At 55.3% G+C, this 24,794-nt stretch overlaps 9 protein-coding genes and 1 non-coding gene across 10 annotated transcripts; 3 read left to right on the top strand and 7 right to left on the bottom strand.

The window, feature by feature from the left end:
- Window positions 1–1,079: 1,079 nt before the first annotated feature.
- On the bottom strand, window positions 1,080–3,095 carry N656DRAFT_839526 (uncharacterized protein; the record flags this gene model as incomplete). Its single annotated transcript, XM_064818904.1, has 4 exons — window positions 2,634–3,095; window positions 2,539–2,563; window positions 1,554–2,401; window positions 1,080–1,514 (listed from the first exon to the last, which is right to left on the bottom strand). The coding sequence occupies exons 1-4, from the start codon at window positions 2,892–2,894 to the stop codon at window positions 1,080–1,082; spliced, it is 1,569 nt and encodes a 522-aa protein (XP_064666374.1). The 5' UTR covers window positions 2,895–3,095.
- Window positions 3,096–3,942: 847 nt separating this feature from the next.
- On the bottom strand, window positions 3,943–6,448 carry N656DRAFT_717180 (uncharacterized protein; the record flags this gene model as incomplete). Its single annotated transcript, XM_064812186.1, has 5 exons — window positions 3,943–5,765; window positions 5,817–5,904; window positions 5,927–6,138; window positions 6,217–6,304; window positions 6,374–6,448. 5 exons carry the CDS (start codon window positions 6,446–6,448, stop codon window positions 3,943–3,945), a joined length of 2,286 nt encoding a protein of 761 aa, XP_064666373.1.
- A 1,336-nt stretch (window positions 6,449–7,784) lies between these two features.
- N656DRAFT_760715 (Molybdopterin biosynthesis MoaE) lies at window positions 7,785–8,554 on the top strand (the record flags this gene model as incomplete). Its single annotated transcript, XM_064813219.1, has 2 exons — window positions 7,785–7,994; window positions 8,121–8,554. Exons 1-2 carry the CDS (start codon window positions 7,829–7,831, stop codon window positions 8,552–8,554), a joined length of 600 nt encoding a protein of 199 aa, XP_064666372.1. The 5' UTR covers window positions 7,785–7,828.
- An 867-nt stretch (window positions 8,555–9,421) lies between these two features.
- Window positions 9,422–12,074, bottom strand: N656DRAFT_771514 (small oligopeptide transporter; the record flags this gene model as incomplete). The annotated part of the gene is made up of 4 exons (XM_064813866.1): window positions 9,422–10,825; window positions 10,882–11,328; window positions 11,406–11,699; window positions 11,811–12,074. The coding sequence occupies 4 exons, from the start codon at window positions 12,072–12,074 to the stop codon at window positions 9,422–9,424; spliced, it is 2,409 nt and encodes an 802-aa protein (XP_064666371.1).
- Window positions 12,075–14,345: 2,271 nt separating this feature from the next.
- Window positions 14,346–14,437, bottom strand: N656DRAFT_t127. The gene has a single exon. It is a non-coding gene; the product is annotated as a tRNA-Pro (tRNA).
- An 88-nt stretch (window positions 14,438–14,525) lies between these two features.
- Window positions 14,526–16,595, bottom strand: N656DRAFT_739112 (HAD-superfamily hydrolase). The gene is made up of 5 exons (XM_064812777.1): window positions 16,518–16,595; window positions 16,336–16,443; window positions 16,056–16,271; window positions 15,701–15,997; window positions 14,526–15,643 (listed from the first exon to the last, which is right to left on the bottom strand). Exons 2-5 carry the CDS (start codon window positions 16,362–16,364, stop codon window positions 14,788–14,790), a joined length of 1,398 nt encoding a protein of 465 aa, XP_064666370.1. The 5' UTR covers window positions 16,365–16,443; window positions 16,518–16,595; the 3' UTR covers window positions 14,526–14,787.
- Window positions 16,596–16,900: 305 nt separating this feature from the next.
- Window positions 16,901–17,513, top strand: N656DRAFT_374873 (uncharacterized protein). Its single transcript, XM_064809433.1, has one exon. The coding sequence runs from the start codon at window positions 17,075–17,077 to the stop codon at window positions 17,411–17,413; it is 339 nt and encodes a 112-aa protein (XP_064666369.1). The 5' UTR covers window positions 16,901–17,074; the 3' UTR covers window positions 17,414–17,513.
- Window positions 17,514–18,012: 499 nt separating this feature from the next.
- N656DRAFT_815247 (uncharacterized protein) lies at window positions 18,013–20,501 on the bottom strand (the record flags this gene model as incomplete). The annotated part of the gene is made up of 1 exon (XM_064818387.1): window positions 18,013–20,501. A coding segment is annotated over one exon (2,301 nt), but the record flags the coding sequence as incomplete, so codon positions are not given.
- A 1,298-nt stretch (window positions 20,502–21,799) lies between these two features.
- Window positions 21,800–22,543, bottom strand: N656DRAFT_783761 (uncharacterized protein). The gene has a single exon (XM_064816026.1). It carries the CDS (start codon window positions 22,392–22,394, stop codon window positions 21,942–21,944), a length of 453 nt encoding a protein of 150 aa, XP_064666367.1. The 5' UTR covers window positions 22,395–22,543; the 3' UTR covers window positions 21,800–21,941.
- A 753-nt stretch (window positions 22,544–23,296) lies between these two features.
- Window positions 23,297–24,553, top strand: N656DRAFT_374889 (uncharacterized protein). Its single transcript, XM_064809434.1, has 4 exons — window positions 23,297–23,925; window positions 24,095–24,103; window positions 24,162–24,204; window positions 24,276–24,553. The coding sequence occupies exons 1-4, from the start codon at window positions 23,492–23,494 to the stop codon at window positions 24,444–24,446; spliced, it is 657 nt and encodes a 218-aa protein (XP_064666366.1). The 5' UTR covers window positions 23,297–23,491; the 3' UTR covers window positions 24,447–24,553.
- Window positions 24,554–24,794: the final 241 nt, after the last annotated feature.

Here is a 24,794-nt window from a genome sequence, read left to right as displayed (position 1 = left end):
CCATCGTAGGAGCACCTAGGAGGGTGGGCGGAGGAGTAGGTAAGAGGAGGAGCAGGCGGGCTAGGGGGGAGAGGCGGCAGGTAGGGGGATATATACCGAAAAATCCAGCCCAATCCTATATCCTACAGCCTAGGTATCAATATATAGTTAGACCCACCAAACGTTTGGATTTTCTAACGTTTGAAGGTACATTAACGTTGAGAATTTTCACCGCTAGGAAACATCAACGTTGACCTAGAGCCCAACGTCTACTCCATATATAGTGGCCGATACGTACATATCATCCGTTCACGCTAATTTGCACCGCACCTGTGTAAACCTTCGTAGGCCCACCCTGGCGTGGTTTACAGAATCCACACAATACTAGGGCTTGCAACTAAGCAGTTAACTATAGTACTTGGCTTGCAAGACATTGCAATTCGCAAGGCACTGCAATTCGCAAGGCACTACAATTGCGCAAGGTACTGCAATTGTGCAAGGCCCTAACTACTCGACTTGCAAGGTACTATAATACCCAAACTCTAGAACCCTAGCCCTAACCCTAACCCAGTACCTTATACAATTGCAGTGCCTTGCGCAGTTGTAGTACGTTGCGCAATTGCAGTACATTGTAAGTCGAGCAGTGAGGGCCTTGCACAATTGCAGTACCTTGCGAAGTTGCAGTGCCTTACGCATTTGTAGTGCCTTGCAGTGCCTTACTCATTTGTAGTGACTTGCGAGCTAGAGTGGTTGGGGTCTTACAACGTTTCTATAGTTGCAAGTATGAAAGTAGGACAATATGGCTTGTAATGGGTGGTGGAATGCAGTAAAACTAGTTACAAAGTGGTGCACTGGGTGTAAATGTATAATGGGTTTTGCGCAAGTCTGGTGCAAATTGGCGTGAACGGACGGTATGTACGTATCGGCCACCATACATTATCCTTGATAGTCGCTAGAACGCGAATCAACGTATAGGCCAACGTTCACGATTTACCCAACCGTCGCTCAACGGGACGGATTTTCCAAACGTCTGCCTTGGGCGACTGCCAATTGACTGTGGTTACAGTTTCCTGGACCCCCCCCCTCCTGGTACGGTACCTCTACATAATCTCTTCAACCCAATCAAAGTCAAAGATCAACGCGTCAATCCACCTCCTCCCTGCACGCACGACATCCTGGTCCTGCATCAGCAGCTTGACCTGCTCCTCGCGGATCCTCTCTACCAGGCGTGCCACCTCGCCGAGCACAAAAGCCTTGATCTGTTCATTCGTAGCGACAGCAGCAGCACCGTCATAGAATCCGGTCGCAATCGCCGCCGAGAGCCAGCGCGAGGCTCGCGCGAAGCGCACCGTCGACTTGTACTCGCTGCCGGGGGAATCCGCCACCCGATCAAAGAGGTTGTGTGCCTCCCCAAACGCCGCTTGCAGCCTGCTGTAGTACCATTCGTCCATCCCCTCAACTTCGACTCGATCATGCCAAAAACGGCACTTACACCCGCCGTCGGGCAGGGGCAGGCTGAGGGCTTTGGCTAGGGACTACGCGAGGATGATGGACGACGCGCGGAACTCGAGCACGTCAAACACACGCTTGACTTCGCCCTCGCCTGGGTTGGGGTTCTGCAAAAAGCTGCTCAGCAGGTTGCGCGTCGCGGAGTCGGCCCCCCGCGTCCAGTCCCCAGGGCACGTCTCGAGCTCTATGGCGGCAAGGTATTTCAGGTGGAAGAGCTGCGTCGTCCTGCAGCCGCCAAATGCCTCGTCCCCAAGGAATTTAAAGTATCGATCCGCGCTGGGGGAGTCACTAGTAGCGGTAGCACCGGACTCGGGCCAACGGTTGTATGTGCCAGACCAAGCATCGCCCTTAGGATGCACGATGAGGGCGTGCTGCCGCGCCAGGCGCGATTTCATTCTCTGTCTCAGCGATTCGTGGATCTGTGCCTGGACCTGGTAAAGCAAAGCCGTCTGTTGCGCCGTCGGCTGCGTGGGCATGAGCGACGCACCATAATCTCTCACTTGGATCCCCCGACGCTGCGCGTCAGAGAAGAGGGGCGTGTCCCGCTGCGTGAAGGACTCGGCCAGGCGGTGGGCAAAGGCGCCGCCGCACGACCGCGCAACCATGCGTATCGCGATGTCAGGAAAGTACGCGCCGCCTTGGCCTTGGCCGAGCAGCAACGAGCGGCACGACCAACCCCCCGTGAGCGGCGACGGTGTCATCAGTGTGACTGGGATATGGTTGTCATACCCGTAGGCTGCCTTGCGGACCAGGTCGCAGATGTGCTCGACCTTCAGCCACTCCTTTCTCTCGCCGTCCAAATCAAGACAGATATCCTGGTCCGGGGTGACGGGCGCAAAGATCATGATGAACAGCGCCGCCTTTCTTCTCATTGCCCGCAGCATGGAAAGGGAGAGGCCTCCGTTGAACAACGCTTAAAAAGAGTCGTTGCTAGCCGACTTAAAGTACCGGATTCTCTTCATGATGTCGCCGCCTACGCCACCAGTCTCAGTCTCAGTCTCAGTCTCAGCGTCTGTCGACATGACACTATTGAGGGGTAAAGGAGCTGACCAAGATCGATGGAACTCAGCCACGTCTTTACAATAACACTTGTGTTAGTACTACCATTACTACCGAAGTCCCTGGCCGAATTTCTAGTCTTTTACCTCTTGACCCTGGCTATGGCCCCTTTGGTTAAAGAGAAGCATCCAGCTCAGAAAGTCGTTGAGCATCCACCCGTACTTGGTCTTCTCCGAGTTTTCCTTGGACACGCCGTAGGCGCCAAGCACTTCCACGTCGTCGGGCAGATCGGGCGGGCCGTGGACGATCAGACTCGCCTCCGACATGGCCGCCTGGAGATTGAAAAACTCCACCGGGTCCCTTGGCCCGCCTTCGCGAAGAGCTGCAGCTGGTCCTGGGAGCGGCATGGTACCTGGCTCACTGGATAGGACAAGACAGGCTTGGGTTCGTGTCTTCTGTTGTATGTTTGGGTGCTTTATGTTCGAATGGGAGTATGAGGATTGTTTGGGTCATCAAGAGGAGAAGGGAAGGGAGGGGAAGATATGAGCGGGTCTAGATATATAGTACCTCAAAATTGACGCCACCCTAGGAGTGAGCATGCCAATCCCATTTGTGTTCGTCACAAAGAGAACCCGTACAGGGGACAGGCACAAGGAATTGTAGGCGAAAGGGGTTCTTCAGGAGCTTCAGTCGTCTGCACCTGTCGATGCCTCCTTGTTGTTCCCGGTCCCTGTCTGTTTACCCATCATTGCGGAACAGTGAGCGGGTAATAGACAGGTAGCCTCGAATGTAAAACAAAGCTCCCTTCCATTTAGTTTACTCCTTTCTCTATAAACTCAGTTCACGACAAGAGGGTTCAAGCACCATCCGAGACACCACCATTCAATCATGCCCCCTTTGACATACCCAGAGCCTTATGTTTGAGACAATCCTCCAGACACCGGCGAGATCTTATTGTTGCCATGAGAGAGAAAGAGTGGTATCAGCCATGTCCTAGATGTACAATACTATATGACATGTCACATCTTGAGCTCTACAATTACAATCTGAGTCACACAATAGGTACCAGGATGCGAGATGCAGCCTTTGTTCACATCAAGGACATAAACCTTCACACTAGCAGAGCCTTTGCAGATGCACCCCATACACATTGGGGATTCGCACTTGAGCTAATTCAACTCATGTTCGTAGCTTTGACGGGTATTATACCTTCAGTGCCAAGGAGTAGTTGCCGTAAACTTCCGGGCACAATCGCAGAGTCTCCCAATCCCAAGTGCAAATCGCCCGGCAACAGCCCACATGATGCCTTCTCTCCTTGCGCCGTCCAAACCCATATACTCATACATACCCATCTAGAAGGGGACCATAAGCAAAACAAAAGCGCCTACACCACCTCAAACCTCTCCCTGACCGGGGGTACCCATAAACAAGACAAAGCGAAAGGGAAGAAAACGGCTACTCCATCTTCTCAAACCTCTCTCTGGCCCGTTCACGAGTCTTCTCCACAAACCCGCTGAACCCGCCCCGGGTATTCCTCGCCGCCTCCTCGCTCGCGTCACCCAGCTTGCCGCCCTCGGCGCCCAGCCCGACACCGGGGACGTAGACCTCGGCGGCGATGGCCTCGGTGCGTCCCGCGCCCTCAGCACCGAGCCCGGCCCCTGCGGTCCAGCCCATCTTCGCGAGCATGCCGGCGCCCTTTGACGACTTGACTTTCTTTTGAGAGGGGCCGTCTCCCTCGCTGTTCTCCGCCTCCGCCGCACCCCCAAGCTCCTTACGCTTCTCGGGTATCTTGGCCGCAACACCAACAACAGCAGCAGCGGCCTGCTTGGGCTGGCCAAAAGCCTGCCTCCGCTCGCGCGCCCGGTCGCGATACTGTTGGCCCTGCGGCTTGACCACGACCTGGCGCTGCAGTTCCCACATCTTCTTAAACTCGGGATCAGGTTCGACCAGGTACATCTTCTTGCCCATGGCTTTGAATTCTTCCACGGCACGCTTGCGGTTTTCTGGGTCGGCCAGCATACGCTTGTGCAGCTCGCTCTGCTGCTCGTGGAGCCAGATCATCCTGACCTCCTTGAAGGTGCGCTTGCAGAGGACGCACCGCAGGGCCTCGTAATCTGCGTACGACTTGTAGACGGGCAGCGGCTCGGACTTTAGCCGTGGGGTGCGGCGCACAATGGTGCGTGGTTCCCTACCTAGGGCGGCGAGCGCAGCAGACGCATTTTCCTTTGCATCGGCGTCCCTGTAGAAATCATGGTCGCGGCACTCGTGCTCAATGAGGAGATCGCCTCGGCTTTGGGGCCAGCCGCGCTCCTTGATCTCTTCCTCGGTGGGCGGCTTCCAGTTGCAGACGAGACAAATCATCGTGTCCCAGTCAGCGTACGAAAGGTACTGGTCCCCAAATTGGGGGTTTACCGGCCCATCCGGGTGCATCTCCTCGGCGTCGTGGCTGCTGGCGGTGGTGGCGGTCGGGTTGAGCGACCGGGGTCGCTCAAGGGTTGATGGCTCGTCCACAGCCGCGTCCGCATCCTCGTTTGGCTTGGCGCCGTGCAACTGCACCGAGGCCTTCTTCCACAGCTGCACCTGTGGCATCATGGCAACCTTATTGCCAGTGGCGGGCTCCTTGTCTTTCTTGGCCTTCTTCGCCGGTTTCGCGGCGGCCTTGGTGGCGTCATCGGAGGCGCTGGGCTTCTCTGGGCTTTCGGCGGCAGACGCGGGGTCGAGCGAAACTACTTGGACGCTTGGGTAGGCGCGGTCATCCCAGTACTTGATGCGGACTGCGGGGTTGTAAATAGGGGTGAAGGAGAACTCTGGGTTCTCCGTTGTCGTGGCGGCGTCGAGGGCAGGAACGAAGACGCCTGTGTGAATGAAAGCAACCACGACAGGTCTGGACGCAATCGTAAACTTGGTGGACGCGCGGAACTTTGCGACCGCTGCCTTGGCGTCCTCGACGGTTGCGAACTCGGCAAATCCATACCTCCATGACTCGTTCGTTCTGCGGTCCCGCATCAGGAACACGCGACGGAGCGAGCCCGGTTTCGCTCCAAGGCCGGCCGTGCTATTTGTGGGCGCTGTGGACTTGAGTTTATTTGTCGATGTTGGCGCATCCTTTGCGGGCTCCGTGTTCTCGACAAAGAGCTTCATGACGCCTTTGGCAAGCACTTCTTCGGTGACGGACCCCTCGAGATCCCGAACAACGACGTACTGTGACGGCATCTGCTGGGGGTCCTCGTCTGTCTCGCCAGTAAGGAGGGGGCCAGAAGCGCCATAGCCGCCGTCGTCTGCCATGGTTAGCGAAATCTGCCAGACGCAGTCCGGGAATCGTCACTCACCAGGCCGCTCAGCCTTGCACTTGTAGCACACAGCGCGGTGAGGGTAGTTGATAACACCACACTTTGAATTGTCAGCAAATGAACATGGCTTCCAGTCTGGAATGATTTACCTTGATGCAGTCCCAGCCGTCGTCGTCTCTGCGCGGGCCGCGGGCCGAAGTCGTCTCGTCACGATCATTTGGGGAGCTGACGCCTACGGTAATGGGTTCCGAGTCCATGCCGCGTGAATGCTCGAGACGGAAAGTAATGTCAGGGTAGTATCGGTCCAGGAAATATTCTGCATCCGACCTGCGATGAAATTCGACGTAGGCAATGCTCGTGCCTGTGGCAGGAGTAAGCGGTGGTCTTGATGTGGGAAACGAGAAAGGGAAAAGAGGTACGCGGAGGGGGGAAGAAGTACCGTTCTGGTCGTAGCGGAGTCGAGCGACCCTCACCTGGTCGGTCGAAAAATGGCGGTCCCTGGTGACATAGTCGAGACCGTAGAGGATCTTTCAAACAGTGTGAGATAAGCTGTCGGCAGATGATGATAAGGGGTCAAGCAGCAAGGGCCGACTCACGTCACGCTCTGTGGCATCCTCGGGAAGACCCTCGAGAATGACGGCCTTCCCGGAGCCACTCACACGCCTGTCCATGCTGTGGCCATGCCTAGCCTGGCGGCCACCAGAGTCCCGAGTAGGATAAAGCGCATGTCCACGCGTCTCGACATCAGGAGTAGTATAATGCCCATCGTGATGGCCTCTGTGATACGAGCGACCAATGGCATCGTCTCGTCCCAAGGGATGTGTCTCAGAGAAGCCGCCAGGGCGATAACCAGGGCTATGCTCACCACGCCGCATACCTGAAGGAAGTGAACCATAGCTTCCGTCGGCTGGGGGGTATCTATTTCCGCGCATGCGATAATCGTCTTGGTCGGCGCCGTCAGCGTCGTCGTCGTAGTTCAGGTCTCTAGGAGGGCCCGGCGGATCTTCTTTTTGCAGGCAGAGGCAAGACAACCAAAGTTAGCTATTTTCGGCCCCATCTTTACAACCGCTAAGCGCTCAGAAACGAGCAATCGCTAGGTTAATCAGCTATTTAACTGTGTTGGGTTCATTGTACCCTTCCTCGACCGGCGATAGTCGCCATCTCGGCCGTCGTAGCGACGCGGCGGAGGGCTCCGCTGACCGCGGTCACGGTCGCGGTCGCGGTAGCCTCCATCGTCGCGAGAAGAGGAGCGTTGCCCGCTCGGGTCCATGGAGGACGAAATATGCAGGAAACGCAGGAAGGAAGAAAAAGCAAAGATTTTGACCGCCGTCGGCTGTCTATGTATGTATCTGTTCTGCGGCCAGAAGCCAAGATGAAGGACAAGAGAGATGTTGAGCTCACCCTGTCCAATGAAGACGATCAGTTTAAGCTTGGTTGAAATGCCGAAGATTTGCCGGTTATCGTGACGATAAGGTCCGTGCGGATTGGAGGACGATAACGGTGGTGATGAGCGGGTTGAAGAGACTCTTAAGATCGATGGTCCGTACTCCGTCCCTTTTGCTCCCTTTCAGTCACTGAACAATGTTGATTGTCGTTGTTGCAAACCTTGGAAGAGCGCAAAGGTGAAGAGGGTAGTCATCACGAAACCTCATTCTTGCAGAGTTTATCACCAGAAAAGACGAGCAAAGGACCCGCGGGGGCTGTACCCTAAGGCGGGTCTCGCTGAGGTACTCCAGAGTAACAACCCCTCGCCGGCGACGGCACATGCACTTCATTTTCACATCGTGTTGCTTCACTCTCTGTGTTTCTCGTTCCATTAGCTAGAGGGACTTACTGAGCCTGGAACCGCAGTTCTTCTCAAAGTTGTTCAATACCTATTGAAGTGCTTTGAGCAGACACTGTGCGGCACTTGGGCGTGTGGTGTCCTTACTAGTAACTTATTCCGGTTCAGGTGCCTGTGAGGTGACTGACAGAGGCACTTACAGCACCTCAGCAACTCACTCTGTTGACGTATACTACCTTATACACAACACCGCCAAGGTCGTTCCAGAATGGCCTCTCAAGACCAAATCAACCCCTCCTCAGCCCCCGACGAGCCCGAAACCTTCCTCCAGCAAGAGGGCTGCTACGTCGCCCTAACCACCTCCCCGCTCAACCTCCAATCCGTCACCGACCGCGTCCGGAGTCCCCAAGCAGGGGCAATCGTGCTCTTCGCCGGTATGTTTACCCCTTCCCATCCTTTCCACTTCCCCTCCTTCCAACACCCCACCCCCTTACCCCTACCCCTATCCCATTCCCAGCCGCCCCTAACCACCTCCCCCATTCCTTTCCAATCATATCCAGGAACTACCCGAGACAACTTCGCCGGCCAACCGGTCAAGCAACTCGAGTACACGGCCTACGAGCCCCTCGCCCTGCGGACCATGATGACGATCGCCTCATCGCTCCGCGCAAAACACGACCTCAGGGGCTTAGCCATGGTCCACCGGCTGGGCGTGGTGCCCATTGGCGAGGAGAGCATCCTGATCGCCGTGTCTGCGCCCCACCGCCAGGCGGCCTGGCGCGCCGGCGAAGAGGCGCTCGAGGAGTGCAAGGAGCGCGTTGAGGTGTGGAAGAAAGAGGAGTTTGCCCATGGCGGCGGCGTGTGGAGGGCCAATCGCGACGGGAAGAGGGGTCAGAGGGAGGGTGAATCAAGGGAAGGGGGAGAAGGGGTTGGGAAGGGGGATGGTAATGGTAGCAGTGAGGGGCAGGGGACTGAGGTCGATGGGCAAACGTGACTCTGCTTCCACAAACGGAAAGTGATGCACTTGTCACGGTAGGGGGATACGGGGGGATTGATATCGAATGGAAGTTGCTTCAAGACACTTACACAAACTAAAGGGGCGGGCTATAGCCGGTCCCTTTGCCTAACCCGTTCTTTTGATGTGCAACATGCCTTGGGGAGGAACCAGATTCGCCATATGCCTAGTCTACAAGATTGGGAAGGCAACCAAAATAGTTACAATTATATTTGTCCCAATACCGGAAGAGGAGATAATCTTGAGTGCGCACCTTGTTGCATTATGCCCGTACAACAAGGCCAGCCCGAATTCCTTTAAACCGCGCTACACACATCCACCAGACTCACGGACACTGCGAGTTGTCCCGTGTTCTCATCAAACAGCAACAGAAGACATGGTCAGCTCCCTCGTACAACCAGCCGCCCTGCAATGCTCTCCCAGAGCCTGGCATCGTTTGCAGGCAGGGGCAAGTCTCTAGCCTTTCTCTTGCAAAGGTTCCTCTGCCTCCTTTCCTAGCAAAACCCAACATGCAAGCAGCCGGCCATTAGATCCCCTCAACAGACCCCCACTCTCGGAAACTCCCAACGCCTGTTGCTGGTATTCGCTGGCTCGCTCGGGCAAAAGAAGATGCTCGACCGCTTGCTTTGGATCGCGCGTGTTGTTCGCATGACCCACTCCTCCAAGGGCGAATTCGGGAAGAGAGGTGAAGAAAGAGCTCGACCCGTGGAATATGACGCTGCAAAATAAACCGTCCCCCAAAACTCCCAAGCATAAAAAGACCATAATACCAAACCTAAGCCATGAGCCTAACTCCTTATCAAACCCTACCCCAACCCAACCAAAGCCAAACTCATTAACCCTCGGTCAAGGCCAAACGCTCGGCCCAAACGTCTCGCCAGGCGGCACCACTTTCTGAATCGCCTTGAAGGTCATATCCATGGTGCTCGCCGGGGCCGTGTTGCCAAACCATGCCGGAGCGCCCGTTCCGCTCAGGTACAGGGCGAAAAAGATGACGAGCGTCGACACGATCAAGCCACAATCCAGGGCAGACGACGTGACGTAGTTGTACTGCAGCCACCAGCCCGTTTTCCTCCGCCGAATGAAATAGTTAAAGATGGTCCCCACGATCCCCCAGCAGTAGTAGTTGTACACGGTTGCGGGCGGCAGCCAGCCTGAGCCGCCAAAAATGAGCGGCATGTTGACGTAGCGCCAAATCGACCTCGGATACCGCCTGGCCAGGAACCACGACAGCACGGGCGCCAACGCACCCACCAGCCAGAACCACTGCAGCGAGCTGTACAGGGCCTCGCCCGAGAATATGCGGGCGGGCCCAATGGCGCCCCATACGATCGAGGCCGTGTAAAAGACGCGCGCGCTGGGACAGTTCCACTGGTGCACCTGGGTTTCGGAGCATACGTCGGGGATCGTGGCCAAGGCCCAGTTCATGACGGCAATCTGGACGATGGCCGACCATACTGAGGCGATGAGCTGTGACCAAAACATGACGCGCGGCGGCACCTTCATGTAATGACCCAGTTTGAGGTCCTGGATGAAGTAGAGAGCCTGCGACATGCACAGGTAGCCGTAGTTCTTGAACATCATCATGGCCAAGGGGCGGCCGGGGAGCATGTAGCCGATGATGTACTCGGTCAGAACGTTGAGACCTAGCTGGATGTTGCTGATGGCCTGCACGATGCCTATGGGCACCGTCCACAGAAGCGGGATCAGCATGCAGACGACGTAGGCCCACCAGGGGAAGTGGGTCTCCCAGGCACACACGACGGCGAAGGAGAGGCCGAGCATGATGACGAACAGGACTGTGTACCACCAGTCCGGCGCGTCGCGGTACTTCTTCATTAGCCGCATGTGGACATCGTCTTCCTGGGACCGCGCCAGTTTGTACTGATTCCATATCTCACTGCCGTGGTAGAGAGCGACGTGCGTAATCACGGCGGCAACTGCGGCAAAGGACAAGCCGTAGGCGAGCGCAAACTGCGTAGGAAGGTAGAGAGGCGAGTAAGCCATGTACTTGGCTTCGTCGAACTGCATCTTCTCGTTCAGGATGGCCGATGCATTGTACAGGTGGCCCGTGTTATCGTAGGCCATCGCGTTGTGCACTGGCATGTATGCCGAGTACCACATGCCCGAGTAGTGGATTCCGAGCGAGATGATGACCAGGAAAACGGTGAGGCCGCCCAGCACATTGGCGATGGCGTGAAACGGGGGAATTAGCGGCGACATCAGATAGCCCGAAATGACACTCCAGTCCTGGGAAAGCACATTAGCAGCAATTCTTGACCGTTAAATGTCATTGAATCTCTTACCAGGGTGATGGGAAACAACCCATAACCACTGTAGCCGCCGAACAGCTGGTTGACAATGACATTGTCGGGCCAGATCCAGGTAATCCAGCAGAACCATGACAGACCCTGGAAGAGGTACCCCGGAAACCAGTACCACAAGAAGGACCCGACAAACACCAGCACAAACCACTTATACCGGCTGATACTCCAGCCATTTGCTCTTAGCGGATCTGAAGGAGAATGGTCGTGAAGGGTGTAGAAAAGGGCGCAGTTGACGAGGTCAGTCGGCCAAATCATGGCAGCCGGCCAGACCAGAAACCTTCTTGCCAGTCCGGCCAGCCCATATCCCGTGCAGAGGGTCGTAATGCCGAACATCATTTCCCAGGCCCAACCAAATTCCTGCTTATACCACATTTTCTGCGAAATGATGACATCGGTAGCGTACAAGGCACCACCGCCGTACGCAGCCTGGAGAGGAAGAATTGTCAACCATCAAGCCCCAGCGATGCAATAGCACTTTCCCTTTGCTTTCGGGGTTGACCTACGTTTGACATGACCACAATAATAACGTGCTCCTTGAAGTTGAAGGGGCCGGGCTTGAAGTTGAACTTGACACCGCACACATTGAACACTCGGTCGGGGAATACCCGGTCCCATAGTAGGCCCAAGGGATAGGCAATCAGCTGAATGACGAAGGTCGTGAGGGATATGCTTGGGTTTCTGAGCGAGAGGAGCATGTTGACAGCAGACCCGACAGTACACAGCAACATGCCAATCGTCCAGGCTCGGATCGTGTTCGCAGGCATATCGACATCGAAATTTCGCACTGAGGCTCGCACCTTTGATGAGAAACGCCAACGTTAGAAGACGGATATTCAGTTTTCCTCCCCATCCAGCATCTTTCCAGCAGCACAATGCAGCGGGTAGAGGCGAGTTTGGAAGAGTCTCACTTCTGGGTAGGGCGAATTGTCCTCGGCCAAGATCTGCTCGATTTCGGCCCCCTTCTCGACATTGGCCGTGTTTATCGTCTCTTCGATCTCGTCCAACTCGTCCAGCGGCAGGTTCGGGTCAAGCCGATGCATCTTTTCGAACTGTTTCAGCGACGCCAACCCGATCTTGTCCCCTTCAATCGATCCGACCGATCCATCCGGGTCCGGCACCACCTCACCCTCGCGCCGCCACCAGATATACCTCCTGAGGTTCCCCAGCGCCATTTTCTTCTAGCGAGCGGTGAAATGCGCAATGCCGTTCCGTGCTCTCGGCGGGCGACGGGCCCGGGGAAGCGAACGCTGTGTTTATCGACTTGCAAGCGTCGGCGGCGAGGTAAGGAGCGTCGTCGAGATTAGCGCCTACGAGCGCAGGGGCAGCTAATTAAGACAGGGAACAATCAATGTCAGTTGAAGGTGGACATGGCTGCCTGGATACGCTTCGCGCAGATCGCTGAACGAGAGGGAGGGAGAGGGGTTCGCTGGGGCTGAAGGCTGATCGGCTGGAATTGGGTGAGGGCTCGACAGAAGAAGAGTGAGCTTCGGGAGGGAAAACGTGGGTTTCCAACGGTAACTTACACTACCTAACAAGCTTACACGCCCTGTGCACTGGAGATTGGCCACCGGTTGAGCGGGACAAGATGCAAAAGATGTGGGAGGAGCCCTTGCTTCTGGAAGCACGCAAGCAGCCAGACTCGCGGACCCCTCGTCTACGCTGACCTGCCTAAATTGGTTTGATGGCTGGTCAATGGGTTGGGATCCCGATGAGATGGCAGGGGCAGTCCCGCTGAAAAGCGGGGACGTCCACCCAAGAACCTGGGGCTGGTCGCCGACCGTTCGCGTGAGCGTGCGCCTTCCTCGATCGAGATGCGATAACGCTAATGTCCTGTGATGAGATGGAAGCGACGACGAAGCGATGGTTGTTGGAGCCTGACGTCTTCTCACATGGTGTATGGCTCAGGGAGCTATCTCGGCCGTGTGAATCAATTTCTCCACAACCTTGTCACCGAATTGCTGGAAAACAAGAGTCTAAGTAACTGAGGAATACCTAAACGGTGTGAAAACGGCAGCTGAATTTCCGACGAATTTCAAGCCTGTATTTTTGCTTTGCCACTCTTCTGCCCTGATGCATTGCAAACGGGAGCGTCCCAACCATTTTGACCAATGACACGACAGCGCTAACCCAAGCTTAATATCGGCACCCTGGACGCTTCTTATCTGCCGTCTCCGTGGACCACCAGCACCGTTTTTGGCGAACCGCCGGACAGCCTCACATGATCGAGGCAGACTCAGGGCATATAAATTCTGACCTGTGCCAGAGGAGACCTTACTCGAGTGGGGAGCGGACTGTGGCTACATGTATCTTAACGATGCAAACAGGTTGATTAGAGCGGCGGTAATCCTTATGTTCCATACTTCGTACCTAATCTGCGGCCAAGGTGCCAAGAGCTGAGCTTCCGGGATCCGCCCGCCTCCGCCAACTTCGGGGTAACCGGGCATGATAGAGGCCCGGTGAGTCGGCCTTGTTAGTTGCCCCCCATATTGATATCAACGCGGGAAGATTGTGCAATGGAGTGGCATTCGTACCTAACATATGGAGGATATGTGACCGGCCACTTGGGTCAGCATGATATGTACAAGTACACTATCTGATGTTGACTTCGCCAAGATTCTACTAGCGAAACCCAAGATCTGGAACTGCAACGAAGGCTGCGCCGTGCCACACGGCAGGCCCGGGCAGCGAATCAACAAGTATGCAGTTTACCATACGAGGTACAACAGAAAGAATGCACCAGCTGAAGTCCATCCTTCATCCTGACTGAGTTCGGATACCAAGTGTATATGTTGAAGCCCTGAACGACTACATGCTACCTATATAAACGGAGGCCAGCCAACGGCGGCATGCGAATGCGGTTGCTCCTGCCTTCGTGTCTGTACCGTATCGTACGCGTGTATAATTGAATCCGGGAGTCTGGAAATTAAAGGTAGTGGTTGGGTTGGGGCGTGCATGACTGACGTCTCCAGAGGTCGGCTGCCGATGTCCGTGACGTGGTGATTCGCACGGAGGGTCCCGGGACTGCACAGATTTGGCTTCCGTTGTGGTGGGCAAAACGCACCACGGGGACGGAGACCGGCCACCAAAATAGCAGCGGATAAAGTGAAGTTCTGCCGGCTATTTGCGATACACTACATGTATAGATTATCCCGCTGCCACCGCAGACACGGTTTCCGGACCTGCTCACAGCTTGGCACCTACTCGTGCTACTGAAGGTGTGCTCAACCGAGTAATAGTGTGTTCGCTACATTAGGCCTGGATCATTGGCCGTCTCCCGACTCCTCGGCGTGGATAGAACATCCCTTGTTGTCAGCTGTCATTCAGAGATGATCGATTGCTATGATAGGGAGTGAGAAGAGTATGTGTACTCCGTATGACGCTCTGAAACCCAAGCAGATAACAGTGATCGAACAAAAAAGCAGAAGGAAGGAACAAAATGTACTGGGTCTTGCCGGGGATTGAACCCGGGACCTCTCGCAACAGAATGCTGTAGGGTTGTCCCTAAGCGAGAATCATACCACTAGACCACAAGACCAGGTAATCAATGACTTTTGATGGGATAGTGCACAGCCAGAGCTAGATGGCTTGTCTAACGGGATGGAATTCATGGAAAGCTCTCCCTTGTGAGCAGTAGGAAGCCATGGATAGAGAGTGTGACCAGGAACCTGTAAGTTTGCTCACAATCAACTCTGGGCCGGTATTGGTCGTGTGAGACCACCCATACTAGAGTCTACCTCATCAATGCTTCATGCCGTGGTCCTTCGTCTCGAAATACCCATGGTATCAGCCATCCGGCAACCCGGTCTAACACTCATTCAATGTATGTACAACACGACGGCCGCGATACATGTCCAACTCACGCACCTGTATGGTATGGAATCTCACTTACTTCCCACCCAGATCCGGCCGAGCGTACTTGTACCCCTCCCTGGCCAACGCCCATCGCAACGCGGCGCTTACATCATCCACGATCACCCTCGGCTCGAACCTCCCCTCGAGCTTCCCGCCCCTCTCAGGGGCGTACACACCCGTCTTGACCAAAACCGAGACCCACTCGGTCCCGCTCTCGCTGGCGTACGTGTTGGCCCCGGCGATGTCGCTCTCCGGGTTGTCGCCGACCATGTAGACCGTCTTGAGCGGGCCGATTCCCTTTTCCGTTTCGTCGTGGTAGTGGCCCAGGGCCCTGAGCGTGTCCCGCCTGTGGCGTGCCAGCACGCGCTCGGCGAACCGGTACGTCGCCCCGTGCGGCTTGCCCATGACGGTGCATTCCAGCTCGTGCCCTCCCGTGATGCGGCTCCAGACGCCGCGCAGGGCCGCCTGGAACGCGCCCTGCCCGAACCGCGGCAGGTGGAAGCCCGTGCTCCAGACCAGGTCGGCGTTGCTGAAGTAGAGCCGCGGTTGCCCGTCCTGCTGCCAGCCGCCGTTGGGGAGGGATGCGTCACCGTTCTTGGGCGAGTGCGTCCCGAGGTAGCCCCTGTGAGACAGGAGCAGGTCACAGAGGAGTTGGATGTCGAGTGCCCACTCGCGCGGGTCGTTTGTGACGAACATGGCGTCGATTTTTAGATGACCGGTAAGGTCGACGTTGGGGCTTGCGGCGTTAGTGCCGGTATAGATGGGTTTAGGGAGAGGTTGAGTGGGCAGTGCCGTCGGGCCTGATGATGACAGGACAGTCTCGAAAGGGAACACGGCTGGGTACGCGGCGTAGATATCCCAAGGGGTGACGACGTTTCTAAAGCCGTACCTGCGAAAATGCCGCTCAGTCCACCGTGCCTGGCGATGAGTGGATGTATCTACTTACTGTTGGAAGATCTCACGGGACTTGGCAGGGTCAGATCCCGTCACCAGAACGGTCTTGTCCCGAAGGCCGTCAGGACCATCAACAAGCTCACGGAAAGGGGTGTGAGACTGGATAAAATTGTCTGTTGATAGGTGCTGCACACCGAGCTTCTGCTTGAGATCCTCCACGCGCTCGTTCTCGTGCTTGCCTCCGCCGTTGGTGAGAAGAATGAAGGGAATGTTGTGCTCATTGAGAAAATTCAAAACCGCGGGCGCACCTGGGATCGGCTTTGCGACATGGAGCAGGACTCCATCGATGCTGATGCGGCCTCAATTAGCCAATGATCCTGACTTTAAAAAAAAGGAGCGAAACCCACTCGAAAGCAAAGCCAAAGGACGGCGGCTCAACCTCGCCGGGGCTGGCTTCGTTCTTGAAGCCCCCACCGGAGCAAATTTGCAGCTGGTGCTTCCTGGCTGCTGACCATGCGAAGGTTCGTCTCGCAGCTATATGGTAGTAAGCTACCCGGCGAGATGATAACGCCGCGATGGCCGCCCTGCGTGGACCGGACGAGGTCGTCAGCCCACGTAGGCAACTGCAACAAGTTATAAGTTAGAGAAAGGTTCATAGATAGCATTTCGATTGACTTTAAGATTTACCTGCAAAAAGGAGTCAGGACACCCGCCATCTCTCCCCGTGCCCTTTCTGAGCAACCTGAGATCCCCCCTCTAACGCCGTGCAATATTTGACCAAGACAAATCCGATCGCTAAGGTAGGTGGGTACGAAGTAGTTAGAATGAGTCTAGCAGAAAGTCAAACATTAGGATTGTATACGGCGCACCTTTCGAACAATAATGAAACCAGGCAATGGTACAAGTACTTCGCTCACTTGAGCGTCATGAGAAAGCACAGGTTGAAGTTCTACACAGGCACGTTGCTTTACGCGTAGCGGTTGCTTTAGCGGGCCGCCCCCGCTATATTACAGCATGTATTTGCCAACGGCCAGGGGCTGCCCCACCTATCATTAACTCCCTGTCCCAGGCAACCTAACTGGAGATCAACCTACATTTCGACCTCGAAATGTTGGCATCAGAATAACTACCTGGTGTGAGAAAATACAGAACCGTGCTCTGAAGCGATTCGAATATCAGGTTGAATGACCAATGTTGGCCCAGGCGGCGAGCTGAAACCTATTCCCGCCAGGTGCGCACAAGTAGCCTTCAAACCTGAGTCGTTGATAAGGATTTGAACAAAGCCTACCTCGTATGAGCAACGATAGCATCTCAAGAATCAATATGTTAGGTTAGTCAGTTGTGTCCTCGAGATGGGCCAGGCGTACCAGATAACCTTCTTAGATCCCTCACTGGGATCCACAGACACTGGAAGAGAAGGCAATGAATGCACCATGATCTGCTCCACGCCTCATGGCCGAATGAACATCAGGTTCCATTTCTCCCTATAAGTACAAGGAGGCCTTCCTCAGTTCCGTCTTCCATCCCTCCTCGACTGCACACACATGATTTCCACTCTTCGCTCCGTGAGTCGGCGGCGCTCGTCACGACTATCGCCGCCCTTTCTGTCCTGTCTTCCATTACGATTACCGCCCCCCACCTTCCCCTTAAGCAAACAGCCGAGCCACGAAAACAACGGAAACCGGCCAACAGCCGAAAGCAAGGCAAAGAGGAACCCCCTAGAACAGGACAAACTGGAACCGAGAAGTCCGCCATGTCGTCTTAAAGAGGGAAGGGACCTGAAAGAAGAAGAAGAAAGTAAAAACGCAAACAAGAACATCCCACGCCCCGCCATGCCATGCCAAATGTCGTTCGTCTAGCCGTTCTCATGACCGCAGCTTCCAGGTCGATTGTGGCCATTCTCCCATGGTCTCCCTGTCCGCTTGGAGGGCGTGTATCTCAGCAGAACGGTTGAGCCCTCCTTCTTCATGTTTTTCTTTTTGTCATCAGACAAGAAACGCCACGCCACGCCCTCGCCATCCTCCTCGTAAATGGACAGAATAGAAGAAGCAAAAGGGTTGGTTGAACAGGTATGAGAGAAATGAAACGCAAGATATGGAACATAACCCGAACAAAAGCCGTTTCCCCACAAAGATGTATCGTCCCATCGTAGTTCGTATGAATTCGTCGGTGCATTATCGAGGGAGAAAAAGCATAACAAATTTTTGAACCATCATAGCCGCCAGATGCTGACCGAGGCGTGCTTCCCAGAAGTGAAAGGCCGCTCGCTGTAAGTGTGCTGTGCTGTTCTCTGCTGCATATGCATGCTCGTCTCCAACAAAATGCAAGCCGTTTCCCCTGCCGTGTGATAAAATGCCAGCGCTATGCAGTTTCCATCTTTTGCTGTGGGAGAGGGTAAAAAACAAGTCTAGAATAGACCCAGGGAAAAAGTCGATCGTGTTATATTGGTCCCCTCGACTCGTGTGTCGAACGGATTCGGCGCGGAAACGGTGGCTTATGTGGTACAGGCCCCCATACACAAAGCCGGCCACTCACTTCCGCTCCTTCCTTGTTCATGGACGGCTCACTTGGCTTACTGAGGTGCGGCTTCGCTCGTCCTCCTCAATGACGTCGCTCAGCCGAGTGGGGTGGTGATGGCGGGGCATTGCTTCCCAGCCAGGCGCCGCGTAGCCCTGGCCTGAATACTCAGGGTTCCCTCCTCCGCCCGTGTACCCGCCTGCAGCCCAATGCGAGCTTGACGGCGGATAGCTCGTGGGATGAGGCGCCTGCTGCGAGCTGGGCGTCTCATAGTCCTCTGCAGCAGCGTCAGACCTCCTTGCTCGATGATGCTGGCTCGGCGACGCGGCAGGGCTGTGGAAGGGGATTCTGTTGCCATGCTCGTCCCTCACAAAATTGCCCCTCGCATCAATCATATACTCACCCTCGCTATACCCGGCCTCGGAACCGGTCCCGTAATCGCCTCCGTGGTGGCCAGGGGGCTCTTGCTGTTGCTGCTGTTTTTGCTGCTGCTGCTGCTGCTGGTAGAAGCCAGCACTCTGATCGCCAGCTGAAGTCGCAGCTGGCTGAGCGGTGGGCCCAGCCCCAGCACCAGCGTAATCTGGGTACTGGCCTCCTTGTGCGGCTATGTATTCTGAGGTATCGGCAGCTTGGCGGTGACTTGTATGGCGGCTCAGGACGCCTTGGTTCATGGGCACTACCTGTACTCCTCCAACTATGGTCGGATGACCTTGCTGGAGCGAGAGGGTACGTTCTCGCTCTTCTTGCTCACGACGGCCCAATTCTTCCCAGGCGCGGCGCGCCTCTTCCTTGGAGATATGCAGTTCTCGGCGCATCTCGGTCAGCAGTTTTTGGAGCTTCGCATTCTCGGCCTCGTGCTGTGCTGCGTTCCGCACAGCGTCGGCTCTCGCCTGTCGCTCCTGCTCCATTTGGGCTTCCAGCATTGCGTTGACCTCCTGATGCCTTTCCAAGTCAGCCCGTGTCTCGAAAAACCACCTCTGGAATTTGCGCTCAGAGCTGGCGCGAAGCCGCTGCAGTTCGACAACGGCGTGAAAGAGGTTGGCGCCCGCGGCCGAGAGGTCATGAACCTGCCGAGAGAGCTGAGATGTTATCGGGTTACGTTCGACCTCATCCGTGTTTTCCTGCAGCCTCCTCAGCCAGAAGCTCGTCATGCCTTCCCAGTGGGCGGAGAGGGCCTCCCACCGCTCAAAAGCATGAGGGAATGAGTTTTTGAGCCGGCTTGTGCCGACTCCTTGGGTCGACGTCTCGCCCGACTGGGTAGGCCCCGACGCGCCGGGCCCAGGCTGAGGTGCAGAGCCGGGATTCTGAGGTGCTTGGGTTGTCGCCGGGACCCGACTTGGACGCAGTGGCGGCACAGTGGCCGATTGCTGTGCCGAAGCCGAGGGCATGCTAGCCGGAATCCGCGAAGACCCTGCGGCCTCCTGTGCGCGCTGTTGCCGGCGTTGGCCTGCCGGATCCGAGGGTAAGTCACTACCGCCTGGAACAGCGCCAGCGGCGGCGTGCCGTCGTGTCTCTTCCAGTAGACGAGCCTCTTCCTCAGCACGAGCGCGCTCCATCTGTTCTCTTTCTGCCCGCTGCCTTGCTTCACGCTCGGCCCGCTCCCGCATGATCATTCGAGGACCCCGGATAACTTGTTGCGGAGATCCGGTCTGGGCAGGGGGTGCAGTTGGCCGGGAGGAGGACGCGCTGTGGCCATTGGTGGTGACGGGGCCGGTGCCACCGCTTAGGAGATCGGCCATCGGCGCGCTCTCTTCTACAAGATCTGGAGTAAAGGGATAGGGCTTTCTGAGCGCTTCCTCAAGGGTCCAAAGTATAGCACTCTTGGTATGCTTAGAAAGTCGAACTGCGGGGTGGAGGTCGCGCCTCGTCGAAGTAGAGTGTTCTCGTTTGGGGCTGGAGGACGACGGCCGGACAGTTGACGCTTCTTCGGGATCGTCGCTGAGGTCCTGGGAGAGCTGCCGTCGGAGGGGGTCAAAGGTTCGCTCAAACTGCCTGAACTCGACAGGGTCACCAGCTGTCGAGAAAAGGGGCCGGGGGCTGATGCCAACTGTGGCGGCTTCAAGGTGGACTCGACGATGTGCCTCGGATGGCCGAGGACTAGGACTGGCGGAGAAACGGGGAGTTCGGCGCAGCGGTCGTTGAGAAGGAGTAGGCGATCGATCGTCTTGTCGGGGAATTGTGGTCTCTTGTTGGCGAAGAAGCGTCCGTCGCTGGCGCTGTTCGGGGGTAATTGGGCCGTGAAACTCGCTTGGGTTACGAGGGGACGACGCTTCTTGACTGCCAGCAGCAAGGTCTCCCAGAGCACCAGCGGACGCCGGTTTGGTCGACAAGGCGAACAGTCACCACACGATGTGGTGACGAGACTTTGCTGCTACAGCCCGGCGCTGTGCGGAAGGTCAGATGCTGTGGCACACCATCGGCAGCCAAGAATGCCCTTGAGGTGGGAACAAGACTCACCCTGGAGGATCACGAGGAGGTATGGGGGGATGTGTGTGTTCAGCAGGGAGCTCTGCGTTCCCTGAGAACTATGGAGTAGTGTCCTTGGAATGGATGCACAGAAGAATGAAGGTAAGAGCCTGCTCTCTGGATGCTGAAGGACTTCTGGCAGCTTGGAAGGGGCAGTGGTTGGGCGCTGCGCAGAAATCCGGGAGGCGGGACTCGAAAAGTGCGGTGGCTGGCAATGGCCAAAAATCGCTTCCAGGTTCTGGTGTAGGCGATTGGGCTCCTGGAAAACAGCAGCGCTAAAAATCCCAAAAACCTGGAAAATTGCAAACGAGTAAAAGAGAGACTTTGGTCGCGTGTGCTTAGGGCATCCAGCGCCTGAAATTGTCGTGCCCTGCGACAAGAGATGAGCTGTCGGCGGTGCTTATCACAGTCGCATCACGCTCAGAGTCGTTGTTGTTTTCCCCTCAGTATCGCGACTCTCGATGCCCGACCATCAGAGCTCACGGAAGCTCCAACCCACGGCACTCACCGCCGCCTGGACACGGCCACTGGAACCGTCACGCGGTGCAAACGAAGGAATGTGGAATTACGGTTCCTGGTCGGTGTTGCAGAGCATGCTCGGGACCCAATGGCTAGAAACGAGTGATCAATTTCGATTGAAGTCGAAAAGCTTGCAGAGCTGTTGTTGGTTTTTTGCCCTGACCGACAGGTGAATTTTGACAGGATCGGGTCCGAGCACTCCAATGGAAGCTGCCATAAGTTAGCCAAGCGTTAGTGACTGCTGCAAGGCCCAGGGGATAGCACTATCGGAGGCACGGGCCCTCTAGATAGCTCACCCGCTCACAGGCTTCATCCAGCTGGTCTGTTGTTCCAAAGCTAACGCTTACACAACTATTGTCACCAGTCGGGCTGAATAGCAAACACAGATATGGGTGTGAGATGGCTTCACATCTCCTAGTCCATCACTTTGGATCAAAAGGTGTCGGACCAAGGCAACGAACAGAGAAGGAGCGCTTCGGTCGCTTTTAGCACCCCCCGCACTCTCTAGCTTAAAGGCGGTCAGTCAGGCTTACACTACATCTGCAGTTCAGGCCGACATTCCCTTGTGCGGCAGCGGCTTGGACCGCGCCTAATTATCAGTTCAATGCACAAGATGAGAGGCACACCAACGCTAACGATAAGAAGCAAGGCACTTCACTCAATGGGAATTAACTTGCGTGGAAGATGAGTGCAAGATGGCCTGAAAGGAGGCACTACAATATCGTCATCCAGGGTAGAAGCTCCTGGAAAGCAACGTTAGGTCGTCAGGCCCACACCCGACATCTTGGAACTCAGCCTACGTGTAGCTCTTCGGTCACCCAGCTCAATTGGACTCGGAATGATCTCACTAAACCATCTGACTGGCAGCAGCGAGAGAGCGCAGAACCCAACTCGAGTCTCCTTGAGTTAAAATGGAGGAGGCTGGGGCGGCTTGATGAGGGTGCAAGCTTCAAGGTTGGAGGGAGGGGAAGCTCTGAGTTGGCAGTACATGAAGTGACGAAACCCATCGTCTCGCTACCCAATCGTAGCTCAGCCTCAGGGACCAAGACATCCCGATAGGACGGATCGAACAGGGGATCCACACCATCTGTTTCCCATGATCCTGGTCGATGGCTTGTCGGTCTCGATTCCGGCCAGGTGGTGTCTCTAGCGCAGCGGCCCAATTCAAAATCACTATCAGCCTCACGGCCTCGACCTAGGAAGCGGCATCCTCTGTGTGCCCTTGATGACCAAAGCAGTTGCATGTTCTTTAGCTTATGTGGTGGAATATTATACCCTCATACTCCGTACGTGCGATAGATTATGTTTACCTACCTAAGACATTGCATGTAAGAGAGAGCGGAGGAACCGCAGGTGTCCCCCGTGACGAGACTGCAATGCAGCTGATGCTTACTCTCTTGCATCGAACTAGTTGCAGTGCACTTGTTTCCGATTGCCCCTTTTAACCGGGGCGAATATGGCACTCATGATTTGGAAGAAGTGAGGGCAAGCGGGTCGTTCCTGATTCCTGCTGATTCCCTAGATTCCGTCCGTGTAGGTACTCCATAAACCTAGGTGGAGATCTGGCCAATTAAGACAACGCAAAATCCTGTACTCCGTATCGACTGCCGATGTGAGTGATGCGCTCAGAAGAGTCGGGCCGAGATCCTGACTTCTATAGTTAAGTCGTTGTCTGAGTTGGCATCCTGGCGTTGAGCCGATCGAAAAGTCAGATTGGATGCCGAACAATGGAACCGAAAGAGAAGTTCAATTCGTAATGACCGAAGGAGGCGAGACAGATTATAGGATCTTATGTATGTTGCACTCTGGGTCCGGGAATTGTGGAGAGTCGCGGATGGACTGTCGGGGATAACTCGGCCCCGCTGTGCCCTCCGATTCCTAAACTGGTTCAAGACCGAGAACACCGGCCGCGTTCGGCGTTGTGGGGCCCTGCATATGCCCGTCCCGTAGCCAAGGCGGGCTACGACCGGACAGTCGGTACAACATAGAATGGGCAGGCAGTGATAGCCCGGCTGTAAAAGACACGAATCGCCGTTGTTGCAGCTTCTAGGGACAAACTATGGGTTTGCGCTGAAAGTCTGTAGCCTGTACGTCCTGACTTTAGCATCTCATCATGCTCCTTTCCCCTAACAGGCCGGGTTCCGTGAGCCTGCTGTCACACCGTGTCACGGTGTGCGGCAGACTCTGCCAAAGGCCTTTGGCTTATATAGCAAGAGATGTTTATCGCAGCTGCAAGGCCTGTTGTTGACGAGATATTCAAGCGACTGGTTGACAGCGCTGGCAACGATAAGTTCTCCAGGTTAAAAATCTGGGAATACGTTTTGCTAAGATTTCGGTGATCATGATCTCGAGCCCATGCAAGCTGCGTTGGCAACACAACTTGTATGTACCATGCAATGGTGCTGCCAAGCTGTGTGTATCCCAACCCCGGTTTCAATGCTTTGTTCAACGGTGTTTGCGAGCAAAAAATGTATTAGACGCTGCACCGGGGAGTAATCGCCGTCTCGGGGCTCGAGCCATTGGCCGATCATATTCTTGTGACGATATCAGATATCGAATACTGATTCCCAAAAGCCCCAGAGAGGTAATACATTGTCGCTCGATCGACCCAGAGGAGTGGGTCGTTATTATGTCGAATACTCGCCGAGTCTGTGGGCGTGTTGGTTCTGTGACTTTCAATTTCTGCAAGCCGCCCCCGGCTATTTCTCTCCCATCTCGATCACGACAGTCGAGATGCCTCGTCATCACATATCTCATATCCCAACTACCTACACAGTGAGTTGTCTCTCAATCAGCTGCAGCCAGACAGAGCGGGGGCCCAAATGTGACGGTCACTGGCGTACGTTTGTCAGTGTGTTTGGTTGGACAGTCTGAGCCTGATTGCTGTTGCCTGGCAAACGACGAAGCCATATCGCAATACATACCTAACCATAACAAACAAAAGAACTTGCCCGTTAGTAGCCGAATTCTAACCCTAGGTGTTACATGTGGCTGATGTACTGTTTGTACAGACTAAGGGATACCCACACAAATTTGTTAGCTACCGGCAGCGTCGTATGATCCGTTTGATCCCTTCCGATTGATGGGTTTAGGTCGAGGAATTGACCGAGCGAGCTCTGTCGCAGACTCGTCGCTATGCTAGGGGATGCGCTATGAGCATTATACACGTTGAGTACGGAGTACCGGCGATTGATAATCGCCGATTAGCGACGCGGCTTGCGGGTAGCTATGGAGCTTGGCTGGTTTCCGGGAGATCGACAGAGATTGCGAGGGCTGCGATTAGCATCACAACCTAGGATCTGACAGGGCGCGCAAATCGGGACTCCTTCCACTGATGTGAGATGTAACCAGAAAACTTGAAGGGCTCGGCCGTTCTTGCCTCTGTCATAACCCTGTTTTCAATTCCAAACAACAAATATGGAGGTACAATGGAGCTAATTAGTGATAGCTCTTTCCCTTCCCTCCCTGTCCCTACCCACTCCCTCGCACTTTCATCACTCCTAACTCCTTTCAGCCCCTCTTCCCCCTGATTGAGGGTAGTAGTAATCGGCGTTTGCATTTCTTTTCCAACGTCGTCTCGATTCCGTTCTTTTTCATTTCTTTGTCTTTTTTTTTTTTTTTTTTTTTTTTTTTTTTTTTTTTTT

The sequence above is a fragment of the Canariomyces notabilis genome, assembly GCF_033297395.1.
Source record: "Canariomyces notabilis strain CBS 508.74 unplaced genomic scaffold N656scaffold_29, whole genome shotgun sequence".
NCBI classification, from domain to species: Eukaryota; Fungi; Ascomycota; class Sordariomycetes; order Sordariales; family Chaetomiaceae; genus Canariomyces; species Canariomyces notabilis.
This window is presented reverse-complemented; position numbering and strand designations above follow the sequence as displayed.

What these genes read in the sequence shown, in the direction of transcription:
- N656DRAFT_739112 (XM_064812777.1), bottom strand. Translation starts at nt 16,364, where the DNA reads ATGGCGGGTGTCCTGACTCCTTTTTGCAG. An exon ending in TCCTTTGGCTTTGCTTTCGA is followed by an intron (nt 15,998 to 16,055) that starts GTGGGTTTCGCT and finishes AGGCCGCATCAG; the next exon opens with CATCGATGGAGTCCTGCTCC. An exon ending in TCCCGTGAGATCTTCCAACA is followed by an intron (nt 15,644 to 15,700) that starts GTAAGTAGATAC and finishes GCATTTTCGCAG; the next exon opens with GTACGGCTTTAGAAACGTCG.
- N656DRAFT_374873 (XM_064809433.1), top strand. Translation starts at nt 17,075, where the DNA reads ATGCACCATGATCTGCTCCACGCCTCATGGCCGAATGAACATCAGGTT.
- N656DRAFT_783761 (XM_064816026.1), bottom strand. Translation starts at nt 22,394, where the DNA reads ATGCAACTGCTTTGGTCATCAAGGGCACACAGAGGATGCCGCTTCCTA.
- N656DRAFT_374889 (XM_064809434.1), top strand. Translation starts at nt 23,492, where the DNA reads ATGATCTCGAGCCCATGCAAGCTGCGTTGGCAACACAACTTGTATGTA. An exon ending in TGTTAGCTACCGGCAGCGTC is followed by an intron (nt 24,205 to 24,275) that starts GTATGATCCGTT and finishes GCTCTGTCGCAG; the next exon opens with ACTCGTCGCTATGCTAGGGG.